Source organism: Panthera leo, chromosome B1 (assembly GCF_018350215.1).
Source record: "Panthera leo isolate Ple1 chromosome B1, P.leo_Ple1_pat1.1, whole genome shotgun sequence".
Classification (NCBI taxonomy): Eukaryota; Metazoa; Chordata; class Mammalia; order Carnivora; family Felidae; genus Panthera; species Panthera leo.
In genome coordinates, this window is record NC_056682.1 from 16,999,350 (window position 1) to 17,027,095 (window position 27,746).

The following is a 27,746-nucleotide window of genomic DNA, read 5'->3' on the forward strand; positions in this document are numbered from 1 at the left end:
AAAGCATAGATAGCATTGGTCAAAAGATCCTTCCAGAAGGAGCTATGCATCCCTTAGTCAGCTGTCATCCAGGTAACTGTGATGGAAAAAGTTCAGTTAGATGAGATTTAGGCTGCATGACTCCATATACCTGGGGTTGTTATGAACATTTCTGAAAACGGAAATCTGTGCGTGCATAGGGTGGCCCTAACATGAAATAGTTAACATATTAGATAGCTGAACACAGGAAATGGACGTTCATAGAATATGTTGACAGGACAAAAAGTTGGAACTGTTGGCCAAAAACCAAAGTCAATATTGGAGCCAAGCAAATACTGCCTGCAGTGCTCCATTAGGAGGCCTTGAACCATCCATTTTTAAGTGGCGAGAGACATCCTCACCTCCAGAACCACGGAAGCAATTTCGCTTTCAGGTAGAGAATTTCTATTATTCTGATTGCTTCCAAATAATTTGTGTGTGTGTGTGTGTGTGTGTGTGTGTGTGTGTGTGTGTGTGTATTTTTTTAATTAAGCGTATAAGCATATTTCTTCTTTGAGAAGAAGCTCTCAGTATACGTTGTAATTTCCAGCCTATTTAGTGAGTGTAGAAGAAACTCGATGTTCTTATACATGAAACCTTTTAGTCTCAGGACATTTTAAAAGCAAAGAGAATATTGACAGCTTTAAAATTTAAATGAGTTTGATCATGTTGAGTGCTTTTCTTTACGTAGGGACTCTGGGCCGACATTATTGCCATTATTTACAATAATTTTCCTCTTGCTCCAAACAAGAGGTTTCCATCTACCAACTCCCTTTCGGTAATTATCAGCCACATAGGTGGCAAGTGAGGGACAAACACAGCGGTAGTCTAGAGGTCTCAGTGGGAATCTTGTGCGAAGTCCCCGGCATTAAATATACAGAAAGCTCCTGTTCCCTGTACTGGTCATTATGTGCTTAGATTTGCGAGGCAGACATTGATAAGAAAATCTCTATCACCGTAAATTAGGCTTCATGTCAACTATGATCTGTAACCAGCAGGATTATGCCTGTGTTGCTTTCTTTTTTAGGATGATTTCATTCAGGCAAGCTGCTTACTTCACTTGCTTGTTTGCTACAGTTTCCTGTGGTGAGTGGATTGTCTCTAAGACCTAAGGTTGTGTGTGGGAAAGGAGTAGTTAACAAGAATGCCAGCCCCAGAGAAACCACTGAACATACAGTTTCGGGAAGGAGGCAGACCCCAAAAGTCAGGACACAAATCCTTTTCATATTCAGAGGCAACTGCTACTTTTCAGATGCAATGCCTTAGACACATGGGCGTTGGGGAGCCCCAAAGTGAGAATGTCTTTGGGCCTGTGTTAACAGAAACTTCTATTTGTAAATGGCTCTCTACAAAGCGGGTCTTAAACACTCAGCCCTCAATTTTTATTATTACCATATTCTACAAATCAGCTTTATCTAAATATTCAGGGTAGGCATTTTGTAGGGTCTGGGTCCGACCCAAGTCGTGTCGTAAGTACCCGTTGCATATTTTTACTCTTTCAGGCCACTGGGGAACTACTTCAGAAATGAAAGTATTTGGTTTAAATTTAAATTAGTAAATCATCCATTTGAGTAGTTCTGGTTTCAGTATCGGGTTTTGAACTTATTTCCCTTTCTATCCATTCCATTAAATGTTCAGGGAATACAGATGATTCTGGACACTGTTTATCATTCATGGTTATAGAATGTCGTTTTCTCTGAGCCACCATTATGGGTAGATTTTGAGTCTATGTTCACTTAAAAAGACCACACCTCACTGATTATTTACTTACCCCCCAGATGTATGGCTAAGATGTAAATACCTCTTGGGTAAGGGTTACATTTGTAAAGGAATATAATTTCTTCAGGAAGAAGCTGACCCCCCCCCCCTTCTAAATGGAAATCTGCCCCCGTGTCTAACTGCTTTTACCATGATCATTACCATATACAAATCCACTGAATACTGAGGAGTAAGAAGCCAGAGATGCTATGGACTGAGGCCACTTCAATTTTATCTTTTTGGCAAAAAAATTATTCTAGTAAAATTAGAGGTGCAGGTAAGCAGCAAACGAGAAAGTGCACATTGTCTGAAGTCCTACGTTACAGAAATGGCCACTGTTAAAAATCTTTTTTAGTCCTTGAGATATTTTTCTACACACGTCTATTTACACCTTTAACGAAGATGTTATTAATTATAGATACTTTCTTATAGCTCACCTTTCCATTTATAGCTATTTTTTTATATACATGACATTTTTTGCAGCCTAGTAATCTTCCTTACTCGTGGTATTTTTGTATGCACATGCTTATACACATTTAGTTATTTCTGTAGAATAACATTTTGGAAATAAGCAATGTTAGGTACGAGGGTGTGTGAATATTTTAGAAGGTTTTGTGATATACGTAATGGAATTATCTTTCACAAGGGTGACTCTCCACCAACAGATAAGAGTAATCACATACCCCAATTAGGTCAACTCCAGTAGCGAACCATTGTTTTGTGACTGTACATGTAGTCACCTTTCTGGAAACAGTATCCTAATTTGTTTCTGGGAAACTTCTGCCTCCAAGTTTGGGTCTATGCACTTGTGACCCAGGCAGGCCTGGACCAGTAAGTAGGTCTACACATCCTGCTAGCTACAGTGACCTGACGAGAGCCAAAGCCCTAGAGCAAGACCTTTGCTTACACTTCTAGAAATAAGAGTTTTCTTCTTACCATTATTTCCAACTGGACCTGAACCACTGGGGACTACAAAGGCCTGGGATTCTGGCACCACCTTGTCACTATGTGGAGCTTGAGAGCGACAGCAAAGCCATGGAACAGAGCACATGTATGAAGGGGAATTGCACCTTGATGGGATCAGCCAAGTACGCTGTTCGGTTACTCCGGAAGCCAAATCCTCCATGGACTCGGCTTCTGAACCCATATATTTAATTTATACTGAGTCCCATTGAACTAGGTTTTCCATCATTTGGAGCCAAAATCAGCACATCAACACTGGGAACTTAGACAATTAAATTTTTTGGCTAAGCTGGTGAGTAAAATGGCATCTGTTGTTTTAACTTGCCTAATCTTTATGATCCTTACCATTTTTCATATGCTATTTATGTTTCTTTTGTAAATTACCTTCTCATTTCCTTTGCCCAATTTTTTAAAAATAGGGTATTTTTCTTCTCATTGATGATGCGTTTTTTTGTTTTTTTGTTTTTAACAAGACCAAATAACCCGCCGGAAATCCACGGACACGGAGGACAGCGTGACATAGTTTATGTTACGGGATAACTTGCGTAACTGCTTTAAAACTCTAAAACACGATACAAACAAGCCTATCACCGTTATCAACATCATCATTACCAATTTTTGAGGATAAGCAAGAACACCTATTAGAACTTTCCTCCCAGTCTGCTCCAATGTTGGTCTGTTTCCAGTTGCACCTTCCCATCAGCCGAGTCACGTGGCCGAATGGGAACTCCCAGGCTGGCACAGGCCCTTGTTCGCATGCACGTTTGTGCGCTGCGAAGGGGGAGGATGGCCGCTTGATAACTGTGCATCAGCCACATGCACCAGTTTTCTGAAACACAGGTCACTTTGCAGGTAACACTGTCACCGGACTGGCCGCTCAGTGTTTTGGGTGTCTCTGAAATCTGGGCCTGTACACTTGGCAACTTGCATTCCCATAAGCTTCCACCTGAAGAGATGTCTGCTTTTTCTAAATATAAAACTTGCCCAAGGGATAGTGATCTTAGCCACACCACCAAGAGGAAGAGAAGCGAGACGCGATCTTGCCGGGTTAGGTTATCGTAATAGAGCTCAGGGCCACAATCCCCAGAGGGGTGGGATAGTGTAAGAGGGCATTTTAATCTTCAGTGCGTAATGAAACACATGTGTCTAAGCTGCCCATTCCCTGGAGGGCAGTATGAAAATAGATGTCCTGGAGGGTGAACAAAGTTATCATTGGCGTATCTTGTGGTTAACGGACGATTGACTGGCAAGCAGGTGTGCTATCTAGCTGGAAAAGTTTATTCAGCTGACTTTAAAGTGAGCCTTTCATCAAAAATAAATAGACATTAAAAAAAGGCGGGGGGGGGGGGCGGATGCGCCTGGGTGGCTCAGTCAGTTAAGCTTCCAACTTCAGCTCAGGTCACGATCTCCCCGTCCATGGGTTCGAGCCCCGCGTCGGGCTCTGTGTGGCAGCTCAGAGCCTGGAGCCTGCTTCGGATTCTGTGTCTCCCTCTCTCTCTCTACCCCTCCCCCCACTCTTGCTCTGCCTCTGTTCTGTCTCTCTTTCTCAAAAATAAACATTAAAAAAAAAAGTGGGTCTTTCAAGGTAAACCCAGATTCATGCATTAAAGGTTTACTTTTAATATATGAAACAGTAGAGCAGTAAAGGTATCCCTTGATATTCTCATAACTCGTGAGATGCGGGGTCCTTTAGAACGGCGACCAATTGCAGATAGCAAATACTTCAGAATGGATTTTCAGGGTAGCATAGGCCTGCCTTTGCATTTGCTCGTAGAAACCAAGCGAATAAGTGTGTCCTCTGTACGAGCCGACTAAATACCCAATAACTCGTAGTTTGCTGACATTAAACTGAGATGGGGAACAACACTGAACATTGCACGCTGGGAAAAGGAACAGGGCTGGTGGTGAGAAGAATTCGGTTTCTCTTCCTGGACGTTCGTTAGCTACGTGGATCTTGGGCAAATGTGTACTGCTCTGAGACTCAGTTAAAGTCAGAGGCATATAATGAGGTCTGTCCCTAACTTCCCTTACAGAGCTGTTGTGAGAATCTAGCAGGAATGGTTGTTATGAAAGGGTTTTGAAAAAGAGATCATACGTTGTTGTGGGCTTTTTTTTTTTTCTTAAGTTTCATATTTGACTATAGTTGACACATAATGTTACCTTAGTTTCAGGCGTCCCACATAGTGCTTCAGCCTCTCTCTAGTTAGGCTGGGCTCAACCACAAGTCTACCTACCGTCTGTCACCATATGTACAACACTATTACAATACCATTGACTGTATTAACTATGCTGTGTCTTTTACGCCTGTGAATTATTCATTCCGTAACTGGAAGCCTGTTATTTTCAAGGCATGGTATTTCCATAGCATGTTAGGCAACAGGGAGAAACCAAGCTAGAATTGTATTTTCTTGGGGGCAATTTATGGGAAAATTATTGTTTGATTTGATAAAAATCAACCAAGCTTTTTTATATGGAAGTACCCATCGAGTGACTCTTCAATAACACGACACCTTGTTCAAATAGTCACCTCAATATGTGTGATTCCACCTCTCTAATGAAAGTCCTGTTGTGAAGCTCTTTGGATAGTTAGTGGAGGAAGTAAGAAGGTTCACAGCACAGATGTATTTCTATCAAGATAGTTATTTGCATTCCTTCCAAGTTAATGTCTCTTTTTGATGATTATACCACAGGCTGCCTGACTCAACTATATAAAAATACCTTCTTCAAAGGTGGGGACCTAACTGCCATGTATACCCCGAATGCCGAGCACTGTCAGATGATGTGCACATTTCATCCGAGGTGCTTGCTCTTCAGCTTTCTTCCCGAAAGTTCCACTAATGACACAGACAAAAGGTAAAAGCTGATGTTTCATTATTGGAGAAGCCATCCATTTTTCAAACTAGAGCCAGTGACGTGCAAAAAAGGTGTAGCTATGTCAGGGTTATGTTTCCCAAATGGGGTCTGAGGGCCAGCTTCCTTGGAGTCACCTAGAGGGGTTGGTTCTTATATTAGCAGAGTCTTAGGCCACAGCCTTAGACCCCAAACCATTTGGCCTACTGAACCAGAGTGGCATGGGCCTGGAAATACACATGCTAGAACAACTGCTGCCTTCGCCTAAAGTAGTAGAAACGAGGCATTGCCTACCCAAGGCCTCGAGGAAAATGCTTGAAAACCATTGGGTTAAGCGATTGTCTCAAGGAAGGGTCTAAAAACAGGTGAATATTTCACCTGAACAAGGAAACATACTTATGGCCTGACTCGTGATCGTGTTGGTGGAAAACACGGTCTTAAGAAAATATAACAGAAGGCAAACATGTTGTTGACAATAAAGTTGAGGCAGTTCCAGAGCTTGTGACCTCAGGAAAGTTCTGGACTGAAGGGGCCTGTAGTGAATGACTTTGGGCACCTGTGGTACATACATTATGTGTGTGTGGAGGGGGGCATGCACATACATGAAAATACATATTACTGGCATTTTGGAAAAGTAAGAGCACTGGAAAAAATAGTCACTAAAAATCTTCTTAGGTCATGCAGCCATGGTTTCATAATCATTTGCTTTCATTTTGTTCAAAATACAGAATGGCATTTCTGTGTTGTTCCATTTCCATAAGCCTTTTATCTTAACACCATTTGAATTTAGAAACTAGAAACTGGATAAACATCCCCTGATTCAACATGTTAAGCGTGTACAGAAAACCCAGACTGTATGTGACAGGCATCAACTTGTCAAATAAAAAGTTGAGTTAGGTTCTAGAATCCTTGTGAAAGAATACCAAGAAGATTGACATCAAAGACAGAAGTGTTCCATTCCTGTGAACTAGAAGGAGTTAATGAGCAGGATGAACACCTTATAGAGATCCAACTCTCATGACCGATTTAATTTCTTACGTGAAAACAGCCACCAGGTGAGAACATAATCCTCCAAAAGTTCAGAAACATGGGAAAAAAATCATTACCTCTTTAATATGATTGACTTTCCGTACTTAAAAATGTTTTTGTTTTTTTTTTTTTTTTAAAGAGAAATAATGCTGAGGTTAGGTATTACAAAGCCTGTTAGATTTTATGCAATTGCCTCTAAGAATGTTCTTTCTAGCAAGCGTCGGGGAAGCTCTATTATTTTCCTTATTCCTGGCCCCATTTATTAGTGTATAGAAAATGTTAGACATCTCACCAGTGTGTGTTTATTATTCTACTCTCTAACTGACAGTACTTTTAAAAACAGATTTGGTTGCTTCTTGAAAGACAGTGTTACGGGAACCCTGCCAAAAATGTCATGGGCAAGTACGATTTCTGGACATTCCTTAAAGCAATGCGGCCATCAAATAAGTGGTAAGCTGTTGATTTCTTGATTTCTTATTTGAATGAGTAAGGGGTTCACCTTAAAATAGCTTCTGTTCAATCTCTGTACTGCCTTGGACTTTTGGAAGGGAGTACTCAGAAGGATAACAGAGATGGGGCACTGTTCTGGATGTGTCCTCCCTCTTGCCTTTACCAGTCATGTGCTTAAGGAGCCTCTATTCTTCATGAGGTTAGCCCTACAGTATAAGGTTTGCAGAAAGTGAACCACATTCAAATAATTGCCTCCTTCCCCCCACCTCCAATTGCAGATAAGGCTCTTTAAGAGAACACGAAGAGTGTCTCTATTCCCGTTTTACTTGAGATAATTTGTGCCCCAGTGGTTCTCAATAGTTCTCAACCAGGGGTGACTTTGTCCTTCCTCCAAGGGACATTTGTCACAACGTGGGGGGATGCTACTGGCATCTAGTGGATGGAGGTCAGAGATGCTGCTAAAGATTCCACATAGGGAAACCCCCTATGACAAAGATTTTCTGGTCCCAAATGTCAATAATGCAGAGGTTACAAAACCCCATTACGCCCCCAACCTGAAGGCCTGGGCTCTGTAAACCTTGCTAATAAGAATAATACCTCCAGGGTACCTGGGTGGCTCAGTCGGTTAAGCGTCCGATTCTTGATTTCTGCTCAGGTCACGATTTCTGCTCAGGTCGTGATCTTGTGGTTTGTGGATTCAAGCCCCACATCAGGCTCTATACCGATGGTGTGGAGCCTGCTTGGGATTCTCTCTCTCTCTCTCTCTCTCTCTCTCTCTCTCCCTCCCTCCCTCCCTCCCTCCCTCTCTACCTCTCTCTCTCCTCCCACTTGCTCATGTATGTGTGCTCTCTCTCTCTTTCTCAAAATAAATAAAGAAACTTAAAAAAAAAAAGAATAAGACTTCTTCAAAAAAAAAATGTGAGGACTAAGAGGCCAGGAAATTTAAATTCTAACACTTATTGCTACTAATGTCTTGTGAAACATTTCCAACCCTATCCTAATTTAAGGCACATGAACCATTTGCCTGACATCGCTGATCTGAAAGTGAAAGGTACAGAAAAGAATCTCTCAATTGATGGGCAGGCAGAACCTTCAGATAACCGTGTTGTGACTATGTATCACTGCTGTTTTACCTTTACTGCTTACAGTTAATTTTGTACTTTCATATTTCAGGTGTTTTAAAGTTTTTAAAATTTTTTTTAAATGTTTATTTACTTTTGAGAGAGACAGAGAGACAGAGCATGAGCAGGGGAGGGGCAGAGAGAGAGGGAGACACAGACTCCCAAGCAGGCTCCAGGGTCTGAGCTATTAGTACAGAGCCCGAGGCGGGGCTGGAACGCATGAAGGGTGAGATCATGACCTGAGCCGAAGTCGGAGGCTTAACTGACTGAGCCACCCAGGGGCCCCTAAAGTTTTTGGTTTTTTTTTTTATCCTTCCTTCCCCAGTTATCACCAACCACTCCCTCAATACTCATGCATATGCATCTGCAGTTTGTATAGTATCCAGTCCTTCGTTATAAACATGGGGATCTGACTTAGCCAATATGTGGCTTACCTGAGGACGAGTACTTGTCCCATTTTATAAGATCAAATTTATGTCCTCCTACAACTTAATGTAAATTGTTCAATGAAGCATTATTTTTCATTATGTTATCATAATCAAATTTAAAGAACAATATTTTGCTTTTCTCAATAACTAGTAGTCATTGTTAATTTTTTCCCAAACTTAGTCTTATAGAACTTGATTTAATGTTCCCTTCTAACTCTCCCCGAGTATCTCAAATTAAAGTGAATAATTGCTCCCAAGGACATAAAGTCCCTAAGCTCAGGACCAATTTTCATGTAAAACGGTTATTGGTAGATTTATAGCTTTCAATTGATCATAAAGAAAAGTTTTAGTTTGCAATTATCCCATTCCAACTCAGTGAGTTTCTTTTCTCATGCGCACCAGAACTGGAAAGAGACTTCATTTCTAGAATCTACAGACTCTTGTGTGCGTGAATCACTGTGAATTATCCACTGCTCCACCCACCTCAATATATTGTTTTCCTACTAGTTTGTACATTTTCTGTCTTTCCCACCATTAAATGTAGTTTTATGCCTTTTTTAACCACACCCCTGAGGAGTGGAACATTACATCCAATACATTATGGTTTATACTGCTGGTTTCTTTATCCAAGGTTCTAACGTATTTGAGCGCTTTAAAAAAAAAAAAAAAAAAAGGCCTAGGGGCGCCTGGGTGGCTCAGTCAATTGAGTGGCCGACTTCGGCTCGGGTCATGATCTCACAGGTTTGTGGGTTTGAGCCCTGTGTCGGGCTCTGTGCTGACAGCTCAGAGCCTAGCGCCTGCTTCGGATTGTGTATCTCCCTCCCTCTCTGCCCCTCTCCTGCTTGCACTCTGTCTCTCTCTCTCCCTCTCAAAAATAAGTAATCATTAAAAAAAAGTTTTATAAAAAAATAAATTAAAAAAAGCCTAAATCATAAATTTGGTTCACTGTCTGTTAAAACAATTATCTATATTTTTTGTATATAAGATACAGTCCAACTGAAAGGATGCTTAAGTGGAATTTAACAAAATTTTAAAGCAAGAATAAAATTGGATTCCTCATGAATATACAAGAACTGTTCACCTTTTATGATAACGATTTGACACATGGATGTCAGTGGCAGGGCTTACGGGTGAAATTCGCCATCAGGCAGGAGTGGTTGAAAGCCAAGAAGTAAGCAAAGTGAGAAGCTTCTTCATTCAGTGCAGGAAGTCAAAGACACATCAGTTAGTATAACAATGCAAATTCCTAGAACAATCACCAGGGCCCCCATTATTTGCCTCGTTTGTCTTCCTCTGCTTATTGTTAATTTCAGGGTGGATTATTACCCGTATTGTCTTGCACGTACTTTACAATGTGGGAAGCACAGTTACCCCTTCTCCATGGTAGTGCCCTAAAACATATTGGAATGTGTTTATCTCAAGCAGAGTTTGATCATCTAAAACTCCAAATCCCCTAACGAATGGGGCAGTTGTGAAAAACAGAGTATCATCCTTCAAAACTACCCTAACTGATGATCTACTTCTAGAAGGAAACGGACTGAATTTGCTCTGTGCATCTTGTGTGTACAGCTTGCCATCGAGACATTCATAAAGGAATTGATATGAGAGGAGTCAATTTTAACGTCTCTAAGGTTGAAAGTGTTGAAGAATGCCAAAAAAAGTGCACCAACAGCATTCACTGCCAATTTTTCACATACGCCACTCACACGTTTTACAATGCAGAGTACCGGTGAGTAAAATTCATAGCGTCTGTCCTTTCCGATGGTGCTTTGGAGATTTAATTGTACGCTTCATAACTTTTTTTCCCCCCAGTGGAAAACCAAACAGGGCTTTTAGACCTAACCACTCCACTTATTTATTTGCTCAGTTTTGTTGCCAGTTTTTCTAAGGAGAATAACTTCCATCTCTTGGGGAATGAGGGTTTGGTTGAATAATGTCTCCCACCCCATTCTCACCCGAAGCTTCCTTGGGTAGAGCGGAAAGATGTCTCTCTGATTAGTAATACAAACCCCGAACCCACTCATTTTCCAAGTCATTGTTCTGATTGCTTCATTTCCCACCGACCATAGATCCTTTCAACGCAAAATGGGCTTCTGCGTGCATCTTGCAGTTTGGGGAGAGAAGTAACCTCTTTTCTTCACATTCAGGAACACCTGCCTTTTAAAGCACAGTGCAGGAGGAACACCCACCAGTATAAAGCTCCTGGCTAATGTGGCATCTGGATTCTCCCTGAAGCCCTGTGCAGTCTCAGAAATTGGTAATTGTGTGCCTACTATTTCTTTTTCTTTTCTAAAAAATTTTTTAACGTTTATTTATTTTTCAGAGACAGAGAGACAGAGTGTGAGTGGAAGAGGGGCAGAGAGAGAGGGAGACACAGAATCCGAAGCAGGTTCCAGGCTCTGAGCCATCAGCACAGAGCCCGATGTGGGGCTCGAACGCACGAGTGTGTGGCTACTAGTTCACTGTGTGATTGTAGTAGGCAGACTTAGAGTCTCCCAAAGATGTCCACACTTATTTCCTGCAACACGTGAATATGTCCCCTTACGTGTCAAAAGAGGTTTGTAGATGTGATTTTGAGATGGGAGATTGTTCTACATTATGTGCGTGGGCTCAATGTAGTCACAGGAGTCCCTATAAGAGAAAAAGGAAGACAGAAGCATCAAAGAGAGGGAGAGAGATTTGAAGATGTTGTACCACTGGCTTTCAAGATAGAGAAAGGATCCACAAGCCAAGGAATGATGGTAACCTTTAGAAGCTGGAAAAGGCAAGGAAACAAATCCTCCTAGAGAGCTTCCCGAAGGAACAAAATCCTGCCGACATCTTGATTTTATCCCAGTGAGACCCATTTTGGCCTTCTGATTTCCAGAACTGTGAGCTAATATATTTGGGTTGTTTGAAGCCACTGGGCTTGTGATAAGTGGTCACAGCAGCAATAGAAAACTAGTACAGTTACATTGCGGGGAAAACAAGAAGGTCATTTCTGGGCAGTGTCCACTGTCTAGTGAACCCACTCTACCATAATGAATCAGCAAAGTGCTATAGTTTCAGACATTCAGGTAATTTCGATGGAATTATCCAGAAAATCGTCATGACCTTCCACCAGATTTAGCGTATCAGAGTGTTAACGATAAGATGTTGCGGAAACCAAATCACCAATGGCCAATGCCACACGGCATCCAGTGCCAACTCTGTGACAGGATCGGTGTCAGGTGCTGGGCTAGGTCCCCTCTGCAGGAGGTTAAGAACTTGTCAACAGCGCATCTCTTTTCCTGTTTCCTTTTCCTGTTTCCCCTTTTCCTTTTCCTGTTTCCTTCTCTGTTTCCTTTTCCCTCGGGCACACCCCCCTCCATGGTGTGTACCAGATTTCCAGTTCAAATTTACTGAATATTTCATTTTTAACATTCATATTCGGTCCTTTTTTTAAAAAAAAAGTATAATTTCTATCTCTTTATTGATATCCTTTCTTTGGCAAGACAATGTTTTCATACTCTCTTCAGTTTTTTAAACACGGCTTCCTTTAGTTTTTCGAACATATTTAAAATAGCTGGCTTGAAGTCTTTATACAGTACAAGAGGAAGTTTGTACTTCCTCAGCAAGGGTTTATATTAACTGCCTTTTTTTTTTTCCTGCATATGGGCCATTCTTTCTTGTTTCTTTGCATGGCTTGTAATTTTTTGAAAAAAATTGAGACCTTTTTTTTACAACTTTTTTTAAATGTTTATTTATTTTTAAGAGAGAGAGACCCAGAGTGCAAGTGGGGAAGGGGAGAGAGAGAGAGAGGGAGACACAGAATCCGAAGCAGGCTCCAGGCCCTGAGTTGTCAGCACAGAGCCCGACCTGGGGCTCGAGATCATGACCTGAGCTAAAGTCGGAAGCTTGACCGACCAAGCCACCCAGGTGCCCCGAGACCTTTTAAATAATAGCATATGGTCACCCTGGAAATCAGGTTCCCTCCTTCCCCAGAGTCTGCTGTTGTTACTGTTTTTTGTTGTTACTATTTGGTGACTTTTCTGAACTAACTCTGTAAAGTATTTATTCTTTGGAGTCTATGACCACTGACTGATGTTTCCACTTAGTTTTCTTAATAGTTATCTAATGATTGGACGGGGATTTCCTTAGATGCCTGCAATCAATAAGTTTCTCAGTCTTTGAGGAGGGGCTTTTTGCGAATTTTGGAGCATGCTTTCAACGTTCAGACAGGCGTTTCACAACTTTACCAGGGCCTTTTCTTTCTGCTGACGCAGGGCGAAACATCAGCCAGCCTGAGAGCCTAGGACTTTCTCAAATCTTTAGGGGGCACAAGCACAGCCCTGGTTATGCCGCACAGCCCTGTACTTGCACATGGCCTTCCAGATTCCCGGGAATATGTCCAAGATTTTCACCACCACCTTCTTTCCCCTGGTTTCCCTTTTAAGATCTTTTATGAGCCTGTTGTTTGTTCCAGCTGTGATTGCTGCCCTAGGAAGCTGCAATGTTACATAATCGCCCCTGTTTGTTTGTTCTAGACAAACACTTGCAAGGAAAAGGCTGTTAGTTAACACTGAAGAAGCTCTGAGCCATGGAAAATAAACTCAGTCCTTGCGAGTGGGATTTTCCCAAGAATTTCCAGACAAGTCAAATAATGGCATTTGACTGGGGATGCAGATGGGACATTGGAGCAGCCCCAGCCCCATTCTGCCTGCTCCAGGGCTGCGGGACTGCTGGTCTCTTTTCCGCATGATTGTGAGGCTGTTTTCAAGGCTTTCATGGAGCTGGGGAGGGGAGAAATGGAACAGGGCAAACTAAAACCCCACAAAACTCATCCTTCTTTCTTTAAAATTCTTTTTAACCTTCATTTATTTTTGAGAGAGAGAGAGAGAGAGGAAGAGGAACCAAGAGAGAGGGAAACACAGAATCTGAAGCAGGCTCCAAGCTCTGAGCTGTCAGCATAAGACCCCCACTGCGGGTCTTGAACTCATGAACTGCAAGATCAAGACCTGAGCCGAAGCTGGACGCTTCACTGACTTGAGCCACCCAGGCGCCCCATTTAAAAATTTATTTTTTATTTTTTATTTATTTTTGAGAGGGAGAGAGACAGAATGCTAGTGGGGGAGGGGAGGAACACAGACAGAGGGAGACACAGAATCCGAAGCAGGCTCCAGGCTCTGAGCTGTCAGCCCAAAGCCTTATGCAACTATTCTTTTTTCTTAATGTTTATTTAATTTATTTTAGGAGAGGGGCAGAGAGAGAGAGAGGGAAAGAGAATCCCAAGCAGTCTCTGGACTGTCAGCACAGAGCCTGACTTGAGGCTCGATCTCTCGGAACTGTGAGATCGTGACGTGAGCCGAAATCAAGGGTCAGATGCTGAACCGACTGAGCCCCCCCCCGCCGGGGGCCCCCAAACTTACTGTTCTTAAAGAGAGTCAGCTGTTCTTCTTGAACAAACGCTCCCTGGACGGTTATAATTTGATCAATTTCTAGAGTTCTGAAAACATTGATTTTGACAAATAGGCCGGTGCGCCCATCACTTTTATGGAAGAGAGGATCTTCAGAGGCCCTTCGTCTGCCATTTCCACTACCATCCTGTAGGGCTTTTGATAAAACAAATGAAACACACAGGAAAAGTAGCTCTGAAAAAGAAAACGGTCTTTCAAACAAGATAGCCCCTGGCTTGTTATCATCTGGATGGGTCAGATAGGGACTGAAATTGTATTCAGTTCTGTGTTGCCTACGTCCTCTGCAGCGACGGATGCCCGGGGCACTTCAAAAGGGGGTACCAGGACCATAAGAAATCTAGAAGCAATGGAAAACAAAAAGTGGCTAAAGGGACAGGTTAAAGGTATTTAACCTGAAAAAGCGTCAGGATGACTATCTGAATTCTTCGTTTATAAAGGGCTGTCTTTGGAGAAAGGATTAGACTAATGTGTGTGGCTCCATTAGGCAGATGTAGGTAGATGCTACCATGAAGGAAATAAGGAAAGAAAAAACAATCGTAACACCTAGAATGGTCCAGAAAAGAATTAGGCCTTGTCAGGGGTGCCTGGGTGGCTCAGTCAGTTAAGCGCCCCAGCTTCGACTCAGGTCATGATCTCACGGTTGATGAATTCGAGCCCTTTGTCGGGTTCTGTGCCGACAGCTCAGAGCCTGGAACCTGATTTCAATTCTGTCTCTCTCTCTCTCTCTCTGCCTATCCCCCACTCACGCTCTGTCTCTCTCTCTCTCTCTCTCTCTCAAAAATAAATAAATATTAAAAAAATTTTTAAAGAAAAAGAATTGGACCTTGTCATGAGGAAGTGAGCTCTTATAACTATAAATATCTAAGAAAAGTTGAACAACTTGTCACGTACATCCTTCAGGGGATATACTTGTAGGTTGGCACAAGTTTTCTTTCAGCTTCCAGAATCTGTGTTTTGGGTTTTTTTTTGTTTTTGTTTTTTTAAAGATTTAATTAGTTGAAGCCTCATTTCCTAGACTGCTCACATGTAGGTATTATGTCACGGGAGTTACTTTCTCTTAATACAACTATGTTCATTTAAATTGGGACTCCTTTTGTCCTTCCTGCAAATGCTATATTCTTCAGGCTCCCATCATTTTAATAAAATTTATGTTATCAAATTGAGTAAACTTAGTAAATAATATGAACACAAATAAAAACGTAATTTAGAATTAAGATTATATTGGGGCACTTGGGTGGCTCCGTCGGTTAATCGCCGGACTTCAGCTCAGGTCATGATCTCGCAGCTTGTGGGTTCAAGCCCCACATCGGGCTCTGTGCTGTGAGAGTTCAGAGCCGGGAGCCTGCTTCAGATTCTGCGTCTCCCTCTCTCTCTGCCCTCCCCTGCTTGCGCTCTGTCTCTCTCTCAAAAATAAATAAACATTAAAAAAAAAAAGAAGATTACATAAGGATAACGAAGGTGGGTTTTCTCCTATTTTTATTTTTTGGTCACCTGATATTTTTGTTAAACGCTTTTTATTAAGCTCTTTTTCATAATATTCGGGAAAATACCACACAAAACCTGCTGCTCCTAAGGGCTGGAATTCAGGGTCGAGGTACCACAAAGAGTCATCATGTCCTTTCGTTACGATGACAACGTACAGTCACCTGAGCATCGTGCGGTTTGAGGACTGTCTTCCCTCTGTGCGTTCCCAGGTTGCCACAGGAACCTTTTCCAGCATCTCGCGTTCTCGGATGTGGACGTTGCCCGAGTCGTTACCCCGGATGCTTTTGTATGCCAAACCATTTGCACCTACCATTCTAACTGCCTCTTCTTTACGTTCCACACAAAGGCATGGCATTTGGAACCGCAAAGGTAAGAATGTGCGACGTTTGCTACCGTCCGGTCATCGCCGTCTTTTTCTAGTTTGAGTGGTTGAAAACTTCTGGGAATTTCGCGCAGAGCGCTCGAAGCCACAGCAAGCCCTTTTCTGCCAGGTGCAGGTTAGTTAGGAACTTCATTGACTTTTCCACCTATGTTCTTTTCTTTCTTTTTCTTTTTTTTTTTTAATGTTTGTTTATTTTTGAGAGAGACGGAGAGAGAGAGAGAGCGTGTGCAAGTGGGGGAGGGGCAGAGAGGAGATTGGGAGATAGAGAATCCCAAGCAGGCTCCCCAGAGCCCGATGTGGGGCTCAAATTCACGAACAGTAGAGCATGACGTGAGCTGAAACCAACTCAAAACCAAAAGTCAGACACTTGGGGGCGCCTGGGTCACTCAGTTGGTTAAGTGTCCAGCTTCGGCTCAGGTTATGATCTCGCGGTTCAGGGGTTCGAGTCCCATGTCGGGCTGTTGACAATTAAGGCCTTTGTGTTCCCTCATTTTAAAAATCATAGAAAAAGGGCACCTGGGTGGCTCAGTCGGTTAAGCATCCGACTTCAGCTCAGGTGATGATCTCACACTCCGTGAGTTCCAGCCCCGCGTCGGGCTCTGGGCTGATGGCTCAGAGCCTGGAGCTTGCTTTGAGTTCTGTGTCTCCCTCTCTCTCTGTCCCTCCCCCGTTCATGCTCTGTCTCTCTCTGTCTCAAAAATAAATAAAAACATTAAAAAAATTACTAAATACATTGAAATATAATCATGTTGCCTACTTTTTTCCATTATTCAATTCAAATTTTATGAGACTCAGGCTTCATGGTTCTACACTGAGGATATTAACAAAAGCACAAAAATCTTGGACTTAAAAAAGTCCTATGGGGCGCCTGCGTGGCTCATTCGGTTAAGCATCTGACTTCGCCTCAGATCATGGTCTCACGGCTCATGGGTTCGAGCCCTGAGTCCGGCTCTGTGCTGACAGCTCAGAACCTGGACCCCGCTTTGGATTCTGTGTCTCCCTCTCTCTCTGTCCCTCCCCCACTTGATCTCGCGCTCTCCCTCACTCTCTCTCTCAAAAATAAATAAAACATAAAGTTGTTGTTGTTTTTTTTTAAACAGAAGAGTTTCTCAGAAGAATAAATTTTGCAGAGGTGCTTTTCAAAACGCGAAGTGCTTTGTTTGGTGTTTGCCTCTGACGCAATTTTGTTTCTCTGTCTTTTGCTTTTTGTTTTTGTTAATAGAAATGTTTGCTTTCTTAAGACTTCCAAAAGCGGGACACCAAGTTCCCCTACTCCTCAGGAAAACACCATATCTGGATACAGCCTGTTAACCTGCAAGCAAACTTTGCCTGGTAATGTGATTCAATAATGATAGTGATCTTTTAACAAGTAATAGCAACGAAACAATCCTCAGTGTACCAACGACTTGTGTAAATGTGGCTTAACTGCTGCTTTCATTTAATGTCTTTTTATGTCTCTAATTCACACAGAGCCCTGTCATTCCAAAATTTACTCAGGAGTTGCTTTTGAAGGGGAAGAGTTGAATGTCACCTTTGTTGAAGGAGTGAATGTTTGCCAAGAGACTTGTACTAAGACGATCCGCTGTCAGTTTTTTACTTATTCTTTACTCCCAGAAGACTGTAGAAGAAAGAAGTTAGTGAACATTCATTTTTCACAGACAGTCGGCAAGCCAGTTTCATGAATGATCCTCCTCTGTGAAGGTTTAATCTTTATACCGATCCTTTTATCTAGGTGTAAGTGTTCCTTACGATTATCTTTGGATGGGTCCCCAACTAGGATTACGTACGGGACGCGAGCGAGCTCTGGTTATTCTTTGAGGCTGTGTAAAAGTGGGGACGGTTCTGGTGAGTAAGCCTCACTTTTTCATGGAACTGTAAAGGCTTGTCTGTGTTATTTTGATAGCTTGCTTCGTCTTAAGCAATAGAACTGTGTACTTTGTTTCCCTTGGCTCAGAGAACTCTGATTCACCTCTAATTCCAACCATTAACTTTACACTCTCTTTTCAGTCTGCTCAACAAAAACAGACACACGCATTGTTGGAGGAACCAACTCTTCCTGGGGAGAGTGGCCTTGGCAAGTTAGCCTGCAAGTGAAGCTGACAGCCCGGAGCCACCTGTGTGGCGGGTCAATCATTGGACACCAGTGGGTCCTAACTGCCGCCCATTGCTTTGATGGGTAAGTTTTCGGTGCGTCCTATCCAGGGTCTTATCTTGCCTTTTTGTTTCGAAAACTCTAAGTTCAGGGTCTAGATCATCATGTCCGTTTATCGATCGAAGTTTATTCTTCTTGAATAAAAGACATTTTCAGCGAGGGCTTGTATCCAAAATGGTGAACAACGAGGTAGGGCCTGTCTGAGCACTGAAAGATCTGAGCCATCGGCACGCAGTGTGGCCTCTTTGCAGGAATGCCTGACATTCCTGGGGGGTGTCACTCCTGCTTTAAAACAAAACGAAAAATGCCCTGTCTGCTGCTACCTCCATCTACCGCTCCCTAAATGTATTCTTCAAAGACTTTGTTTTCAGGCCTGTAGAGAGTTTACTTTCAGCTCTCTGATTCACAAATACACTAAATAACATTAATAGTGAAAACAAAAATGCGATAGTTTGTAACCTCTCTATTTCAGAGAATAAAATCTGATGCAACATTTCTACTTTATTGGGCAAATTGTACATGTGGCAGGGTTTTAAAGTTTTAAAACACTTAGACTTTGCAGTTAGAACAGGGCAGCTCTCACAATTACCAGAAGTACGGATGACCCTGGGCGATTTGTAAATCTCTCTTAGCTTTATTTTCCCATCTGTGAAATATGAATAATAATAGTATCTAATTCACAAGGTTGTTAGATGAAGTGACATACTTAAAATGCTAAGTACTATACTTGGAACATAAACATTTTTAAAAAAATAAGCTATAATTAAATAAGAAATGTAAAAATGGACAAAGCATACGAATAAGCAAGAAATACTAACAGCTCTAAAATAAAAGATAGTTGATCTCTCTCAAAAAGTGTTTTGTTTTCGTAAAATTCTCCCTCTTCCCCTGTCTAAAGGGTGGGGCCCGGGTTGCATGTATCAGGATTGAGGATACAGTTGCTGAAATAAGGGTCAGTGGCAGGGATGGGCAGAGCAAGGCTCCTTCATGGTTGCCAATTAGCAGCATGGGCCCCCAGTTAGCAGAGCATGGGTGTTGCTAAGGGGAAAGCTACTGACCTGAAAGGAAAGACCCTGAGAAGGGAAATGGTAGGTCCCCTTTTTACTAAATGCATGCAATTGGGGGTCAGGAATTTTCGTCTTTTTTTTTTCCAACTTTGTTGAGATATAATTGATACAAAACCTTGTATAAATGTAAGGTGTACAATGTAATGATTTCACATATGCGTGTATTGCAAAAGGATTAGCATATTAAGGTTAGGTAACACATCCATCCATCCATCACCACGCAGAAATACTTGTGTGTGTGTGTGTGTGTGTGTGTGTGTGTGGTGAGAACTTTTACGATTCACACTCTTAGCAGGTTTCAAATATTTCAAGTATTGTTGTCTCTAGTCACCATGCTGTACATTAGGTCCCTAGACTTCATTCGTGTTATAACTGGAAGATTGTACCCTTTGGCCACTTTCACTCATTCCTGCCATGACACTGTCCTGAAAACCACCAATCTGTTCTCTGCATCTGTGAGTTCAGTTTTTTAGGTTCCACATACAAGTGAAAACATGTAACATTTGTCTTTCTCGGACTTATTTCATTTAACATAATACCCTCAAGTCTCATCTACGTTGTTACAAACTGCAAGATTTCCTTCTTTTTTATGGCTGAATAATATTCCATCATATATCTATATATAAGTATATGTATACATACAGACACAAACACATGCCTAAATATGTATATGCACTTACATGCATATGTATAATACATTTATGTATATGTATGTGTATATGGAGACATAATACATATATTATGCCACATTTTCTTTATGCATTCACCCACTGAGGGACACTTAGGTTGTTTCCATGTTTTGGCTACTGTAAATAATGCTGTTATGAAGGGAGTGCAGATATCTCTCAAAGTAGTATTTTCATTTTCTTTGAATATATAACCAGAAGCAGAATTGTTGGATCTTAAGGTAGTTCTAGTTTTTCATCTTTGAGGAACCCCCATACTGTCTTCCACAGTGACTGTAGCACTTTACATTAAGAACTTTCATTCTTGGGACACCTGGGTAGCTCAGCTGGTTAAGTGTCCAACTTCCTCTCAGGTCATGATTTCGTGGTTCGTGAGTTCAAGCCCCGCATGAGGCTCTGTGCTGACAGCTTGGAGCCTGGAGCCTGCTTTGAATTCTGTGTCTCCCTCTTTCTCTGGGTGCTAGCCCCTCACGTTCTGTCTCTCTCTCTCAAAAATAAATAAACATTAAAAACAATAAAAATAAAGAAACTTCCTTCTTGAAGACTCAGTGTTGTTAAGTTTATAAGAGATAATAGCCACAGAAACACTGATTTAATTGAAAGAAAACCACTTTGCCCCTATCTGCATGGTTTCCTCTAGAGTTTTATGCAAATATATCTTGTATCTCTCACTTAATGGTGATAAGAATGTCCCAATCTTTACACAAGATAAGACTTAGCCTTTGATCACAGTTTTAGACTTCCTTTGTATATACTCATATTTTATTTGTTATTATTTTCTTAGGTTTATTTTATGTTTGAGAGAGAGAGAGCGCAAGTGGGAGAGGGCAGAGAGAGAGGGAGACACAGAATCTGAAGCAGGCTGTAGGCTCTGGGCTGTCAGCACAGAGCCCATCGCGGGGCTTGAACTCACGGACCGCGAGATCATGACATGAGCCGACGTCAGTGCTCAACCAACTGAGCCGCCCAGGCGCCCCTGTAGATACTTATATTTTAAAGAGTTAATTTAAATGTTCATACTTCTCAAAATCTATTTTAATTTACTATTTTATATTTTATATTTATTTTTATGTCTTATTATATTTTTGTGGGGTTTTTCTTTGGCCCTGCCCCCAAGGTGTGCTTTGTTTTCATTAATCTTACAAATAATTTTCTCTGACAGCCCAGGGCAAGCTGGAGGATTGGCTGTAGGAGCGGGGGTCCCCTGAGAGCCCCACAGGCTGGTTGCCTCAGCTCTGGGTGTGGGTTCACAACGCAGCTTGTCGCTCATGTTCCCCTGGCAGGAGGCTGTCCTCCAAGTCAGGACTGAGGTGTCTCCAAGATGACAGGGGTGGGGAATCCTCCAGGTTCTTAGGAAATTTCACTCCGCCTCTCCTGCTCCGTGGTCTCGGGTGAGCAGGTGTTCTCCTGCGTCCCTCTGTTCTCCAGCTTGGCCTTGGGGAAGCCCGCCGGCTTGTCTGCCGTTTTCTTAAGCCGCCTTGGAGGTCCACTCTGAGCCCCATGCCTGGGGCTCCCACTCGCCTTACTGCAGCCAGAGACCTAGACAGATAATTATTTTTCAAGTGCATTTATTTTGAGAGACAGAGAGAGGGAAAGAGAGAGGGCACAAGCAGGGGAGGGGCAGAGAGAGGGAGACACAGAATCTGAAACAGGCTCCAGGCTCTGAGCAGTCAGCACAGAGACCGACGCGGGGCTTGAACTCACGAGCCGTGAGATCATGACCTGAGCTGAAGTCAGACACTTAACCGACTGAGCCACCCAGGCGCCCCTAGATAGATACATTTTAAGTAACTGAAGCCTCCCTAATTTGCCCAACGGCGGGGGCGGCCGGGGTAGGGGGGCTTGTGTAACACGGGTCCGACCTCTTGAGGATTCTGGATTTCATGGAAGCAACTGCTTTCAGGTTTGGTGAACTGAGCAGGATTTTCCCACAATCACCTGTGAGTCTCTCCCAACCAGTTTCTCTCAGAACTGGGACAGCAACATTCTTCTATCTTGACTTACAGTAAGCATGGAATAACTACAGAAATGTCCATTCTCAGTGTTTTTAACTAAAATCTTCAGGGTTTCCGTACCGCGGCTGGTGGGGATGACAAATTGCCAGGAAGCGAAATTAGGTGAGTAAAGATAACCCGTAGGTAGGATTTTCTTCCCAGTTTTTTTTTTTGAAAGGTGAAGCGACAGGAAAAAGGACCAGTATCAAAGGCCAGTCTTTCTGGGGTCAAATAAGTATTTCCTTTTTTCTCCCAGGCTTCCCCTGCAGGACGTTTGGCGTGTTTATAGTGGCATTTTTAATCTGTCCGAGATAACAACAGAAACACCTTTCTCACGCATAAAGGAGATGATTATTCACCCAAATTACAAAATGTCAGACAGTGGTGATGATCTTGCCTTGATAAGACTTGAGCCTCCTTTGAATTACACAGGTACGCGGCGTATTCGATCGAGGAGAAGCTAGACATCTGAGTTCAGCGGTTTCAATTTTCACACCCGTTTGAATGAGAGGGCAGAATGTGGACAGATTGTCTTTATTTCCTGGTGGGTGGGGCTGGAGGAAAGGTGAGAATTGCCAAGGAAGGGAACATCTGTGATCTGGATAAATAGCTTCTACTTAAGGGTCAAGAAATATCAATTGGCTTCTTCAGGGAGGAATACAACCACTGACACGTTATTGAAATAATGCAACATCGGAAATGGCCATTTGGGAAGCCTGGCTCGCTTTGACAAAAGTAGCGGGATTACCACTGCCTGGGGCATATTAGGAATACAGGAAGGCAGACGGGGCCAGATCCTAATTCCCAGGTCTAATGTGCGCAGAAGGAGGTTCTGGGAAGCCAGTAGTGTGACGGTTGGAGGTGTGGCCTTTGGAGGAATAGTGTCCACGGTTGGTGAATGCCCACTGCGCCCAGTAATGATCCCGTGACCTCGGGCAAGTTGCTCTCACCTCTTTGCACCTCAAATCTGCTCATCTGTAAAATGAGCGTGATAATGACCCATTGGTTTGTCATAAAAATTGTCAGTTAATACCTTAAGGCGCTTAAAATCGTGCCTGGAGATTCTCCATTATCACTCTACAAAGTATCACACACAGGATAAAACGTGAGAACTTCTAATGCTTCTGGCAGAAACTTGTGTTCTGAGGTTTAGGATTGAATCCAGAAGATGTGATACCAAACACGTCATGGGAAAATGACTCGGGAGATGAGAAAGTTTCTTGAATCGTTGCCCTTAGCAACTGAGCAGAAAGCAAAAGGGTCATTTTCCTTGGTGCTGCCCTATAGAAAGAGCATCCAGGAAAAGGAAGGTGTGTATTTTTAAAGTCAATATCCATACCTTTATTTAACCAAACTCTAATTTAAAAATTACCTTTCAGAATTCCAAAAACCAATATGCCTGCCTTCCAAAGATGATACAAACACAATGTATACTAATTGTTGGGTAACTGGATGGGGCTTCACAAAAGAAAAAGGTACGGCAAGACATTTTAAATGTTGTTCTTACGAGACGTCTTCTCTCGCCTCAAATATTTACTCAGTGATTTTTTGAAAATTTTGTTTAATGTTTTTATTTATTTTTGAAGGAGAGAGAGAGAGACAGAGCATGAGCAGGGGAGGGGCAGAGAGAGAGGGAGACACAGAATCCAAAGCAGGCTCCAGGCTCTGAGCTGTCAGCAGAGAGCCCTGTGTGGGGCTCGAATCCATGAACCATTAGTTCATGACCTGAGCCGAAGTCGGATGCTTAACCGACTGAGCCACCCAGGCGCCCCACTCGGTGATTTTTGAGCTGTATTTTTGTTTGGGTCTGGGGAAATGTATCAGGCAATCTTTTAAGCATCTTACTTTATAATAAAGATCACTTGTGGGACTTCATAAAAGGACTGGTCCCATACAGGGCTAACAAGACCGCTCAAGCCCATCCTGTCCTCATTATTAATAGTGTTCCCATCTCTCTGTGCCTTGATGTTAAGGACCTGGAGCACAGGCAGGCAAACCATCTCTCTTTCTGACAGGCGGTCAATCTTGTTGGTTTTTTTTTTGTTTGTTTTGTTTTTTTTAAAATACATCCTTCTTGCAATCTGATGTAGCCCATGAACCACTTTTAAATACTTAAAACACACAGAAACACGAAGGACAGCAGTGAAATTGCAAATGAGCTCTCAAAATACTTCTCAAAGGATGTGCTATAGTAATGCATGAGTTTCTTTGTTAATATATGAAATAGCAAGTTGTTCAGGTAACTGCCGTAATTTAGAAATTGTAATGAGCACAAGTGATATTTACCGTTATCTGCCACAACGGTAATGTGCAAATACCGCGACCGTGACATGCAAATATCTGGGCTCTCTATTGATGGCAAGGTCGTAGATTCTGCTAACACTCCCTTGCTTGGGGCTTGCCTTCATAATTGAAAGGAGTTAGACTGCAGTTGGATATCGGTGAAAGTAAAGATGTATTTTCCAATGCAAGTTAATAGAACAAGTGACTCCTTTCGGTGCAGCCCCGTTTAAGAGCCCCTGTTCATGGGTTGTTGGTGTATTTCAACTGGCCTTGAATTTTCCAGGAAACAGACTATTCTCCCTTTCCAAAACTATGTTCCTGATAGACACTATAGGGAGTAATATTTGCAGCATTCTTTACCTATTTAAGCTTGTCATGCTCTTTCCTTCTTTCCTGACTTACTCCTTTACTCGATGAATTCAAATTTTTCCAATTTTTGATAAGTGCCTTAAGACAGGAAGAAATTGTAAAAGTAACCTTAACTAAACAAGGAAGGCTCCCACTGTACCCTCAAGGGGAACCTGGAGAGTGGTGGAAATTTAATTATTTTTCAATAAATTGTTCTTCGTGGAAAATACTTGGACTTACTCAAAGAGCAAAATACTCCTCTGCTGTCAGAGGTCTGGTGGTCCCCTCCCCCCGAAACGATATATTTTAGAATGATCATGTTGAATATATAAAACAAAAACCGAGAGGTAAGAACTTCCAGCTTTTGGGTTAGAGGAGATAAGAGGGAATTTCTGAGAGACATCGACTGAGATGAGATGACAGAGGATACGGAAGGGTTGTCCTAATATTACATGTCAGAGGCCAAAACATGGCGTGCGCTCGCTCTCTCTCTCTCTCTCTCTCTGTTTCTCAATTTTCCTTCTCTGTTACTCACTGTTTGTGTGATTAACGCTACTTTCTCACCCTACTGTTTTTAATCTAAATAAATGACCTGAACGAAAAGCTCATTATTCTGATTTGCTTTAAGACGTTAGTATGTTTCCTATTTATCTTATTTCTTCCTTCTGAAGTTACATATTGGTGACCTTCTAGGCAAAATCCAAAATACCCTACAAAAGGCAAATATTCCTTTGGTATCAAGTGAAGAATGCCAGAAAAAATACAGAGATTATGAAGTAACCAAACAGATGATCTGTGCTGGCTATAAAGAAGGAGGCAAAGATGCCTGTAAGGTAATACATTTGATTGTGCAAAGAACACACAGTAACTTGCTTGAGAAAATTAGCTCCAAAATACATTTTTCACAGTATGTTTCATTATATTTTTCTTAAAAAATTCTGAGCCACATAATCTGGCAATTTCATAAATAACCTTTAATGAACGTATATCATTTTTATTATATTTATTTATATTTATATTTATATTTATATATATTTATATTTTTATTTATATATATTTATATTTTTTATTATATAAATATATAATAATATATATAATATATAATATATATAATATAAATATAATATATAATATATATAATATAAATATTATATAAAAATAATTTATATAATATTTAATAATATTTAATAATTTATATTTATAATATTTATTTTATATTATTATAAATATATGTATATTATATTATATATATTATATTATATATAATATATATAAATATTTATATATATTATATATAATATAATATATATTATATATATAAATATATAATATTATAAATATTATAAATTAATTTATAATATTTAATATTTAATAATTTAATAATTTATATAATTATATAAAATAATATATATAATATATAATATATATAATATAAATATAATATATAATATATAATATAAATATTATATAAATATAATATAGTGTGTATATATATATATATACACATACTATGTTTAAGGAGCACAATTGTACATATAACAACTGTACTAACATATAGAGCATTAGATGTATTTGACATTGAGATTATGATGTCAACATTTCCTTGTTGGAAAAAACGGAAAATGCACCCATACGCTACTGAATTAAATTATTTTCATCCCATCAGCAGCCAATGAGGAACATACGACAAAAGTATAAGAAACCGTATGTGTGGGGTGCGCGCAGTGTGACTAGAGAATTTTAAAGGCACGTCTGTCATACTTTTCTGTGATTTTATTTTTCCACCCGCTGTGCCACAGGGCGATTCAGGCGGTCCCTTAGTTTGTAAACACAATGGAATATGGCATTTGGTCGGTATCACCAGTTGGGGTGAAGGCTGTGGCCGCAGAGAACAACCGGGTGTCTACACCAAAGTCGCTGAGTATGTGGACTGGATTTTAGAGAAGACACAGGTCGGTGATGGGCTCACCAGTCTCTGATGAAGTCACCGGCGTGACGAAGCTTTCTGGAGGTGGGAGAGAGCCCAGTTTGTAGCCTACGCTTTTACATCCTAGGTTCACTTCAAGTCCTGAGCCGTGGGGTCCTCATGTGCAAAATCATGGAGACTGGTATCTACCTCGTGTCCTTGTCCTGAGGGTAAAAAGGGACAATGTATACGCAGCTGCTGAGGACAAGGTCTTGCACCTGTAGGCGTTCGGCATTCAGTCATAACGCGAGTACCGGGAGATAACAAATGAACATTTCCGTGATTATTTGTTGTGCCATAAAATGGCAAAAGAATGTGATTTTCAAGTGCTTTCTCCTGGGGCGCCTGGGTGGCTCGGTCGGTTGAGCGTCCGACTTCGGCTCAGGTCATGATCTCACAGCTCGTGGGTTCGAGCCCCGCGTCGGGCTCTGTGCTGACGGCTCAGAGCCTGGAGCCCGCTTCGGAGTCTGGGTCTCCCTCTCTCTCCGCCCCTAACCCACTCGCATTCTGTCTCTGTCTCTCTCAAAAATAAATAAACGTTAAAATAAATAAATAAATGCAGTGTTTTCTTCTGACTGTGAAACAGAAGGGAAGGGACTCCAGATTCTAGCCCAGTGCTTGTGGGGCATTACTCTTGTCTTACTGCCTCCCCTGGATCACAGTATATCTTAGAGACAGAAATTTCTACTCTCTTCCCCACCTGCATGGTCATTGAAACCTACCACTGGTCGCCTCGCTTGGGGTGAAGTTCCAGCAAGCTTGCATTTTGTTCTGCCAAGTGGAAGGGAAGGAACCTGTATAAGACTCACTTTTCTAAGAAAGACTTTTCTGAACCTGGGAGAATAACAGTGCGTCTCTTCTTTTTCTTTTTCTTTTTTTTAATGTTTATTTACTTATTTTGAGAGAGACCTGGAGAGAGTGAGCAGGGGAGGGGCAGAGAGCGAGAGAATCGCAAGCAGACTCGGCACATCAGCGTGGAGCCTGACGCGGGGCTCGAACTCGCGAACCATGAGATCAGGAATAGTGCACCTTTTCATCTGGGCCTCCTACCTTGTTACCTGGCACTGGCACACGGCCCCGGGCTGGGTGTGCAGGAGAGGCTCGCAGGCCTGCAGCTCCTATAACAAGCGTATCACACAGCCTTCCAGCAGGGCAAGGAATCTGCTGTTCGGGGCTGGGTGGGGGGGGGTGTCCGTGGCTATGGGGCTCCGCGGTGGTAATTCAAGACGCATGAGGTGTGCAGCGTTTCGTAAATCCAGTCTCGTAAATTCACGATAGCAGGGAGTCACCCTGGGAAAAATGTGACCTAAGTCCGTATGAGACCCAAATTC

The 27,746-nt window shown here is 41.8% G+C and overlaps 1 protein-coding gene across 1 annotated transcript; it reads left to right on the forward strand.

The window, feature by feature from the left end:
* Positions 1-1,046: 1,046 nt before the first annotated feature.
* Positions 1,047-26,461, forward strand: KLKB1 (kallikrein B1). Its single transcript, XM_042933830.1, has 14 exons — positions 1,047-1,104; positions 5,430-5,592; positions 6,962-7,068; positions 10,187-10,346; positions 10,765-10,874; positions 15,747-15,906; positions 17,142-17,251; positions 17,390-17,552; positions 17,652-17,764; positions 17,927-18,095; positions 22,075-22,250; positions 23,198-23,293; positions 25,143-25,282; positions 26,249-26,461. The coding sequence occupies exons 1-14, from the start codon at positions 1,047-1,049 to the stop codon at positions 26,426-26,428; spliced, it is 1,905 nt and encodes a 634-aa protein (XP_042789764.1). The 3' UTR covers positions 26,429-26,461.
* The last annotated feature ends 1,285 nt before the right edge of the window (positions 26,462-27,746 follow it).

Bases quoted from the DNA above. Each gene is read 5' to 3' on its own strand.
- KLKB1 (XM_042933830.1), top strand. From the start codon at position 1,047: ATGATTTCATTCAGGCAAGCTGCTTACTTCACTTGCTTGTTTGCTACA. The intron at 10,875-15,746 runs GTAATTGTGTGC...GTGCGTTCCCAG, and splicing joins CTGTGCAGTCTCAGAAATTG to GTTGCCACAGGAACCTTTTC. The intron at 17,252-17,389 runs GTAATGTGATTC...TAATTCACACAG, and splicing joins CTGCAAGCAAACTTTGCCTG to AGCCCTGTCATTCCAAAATT.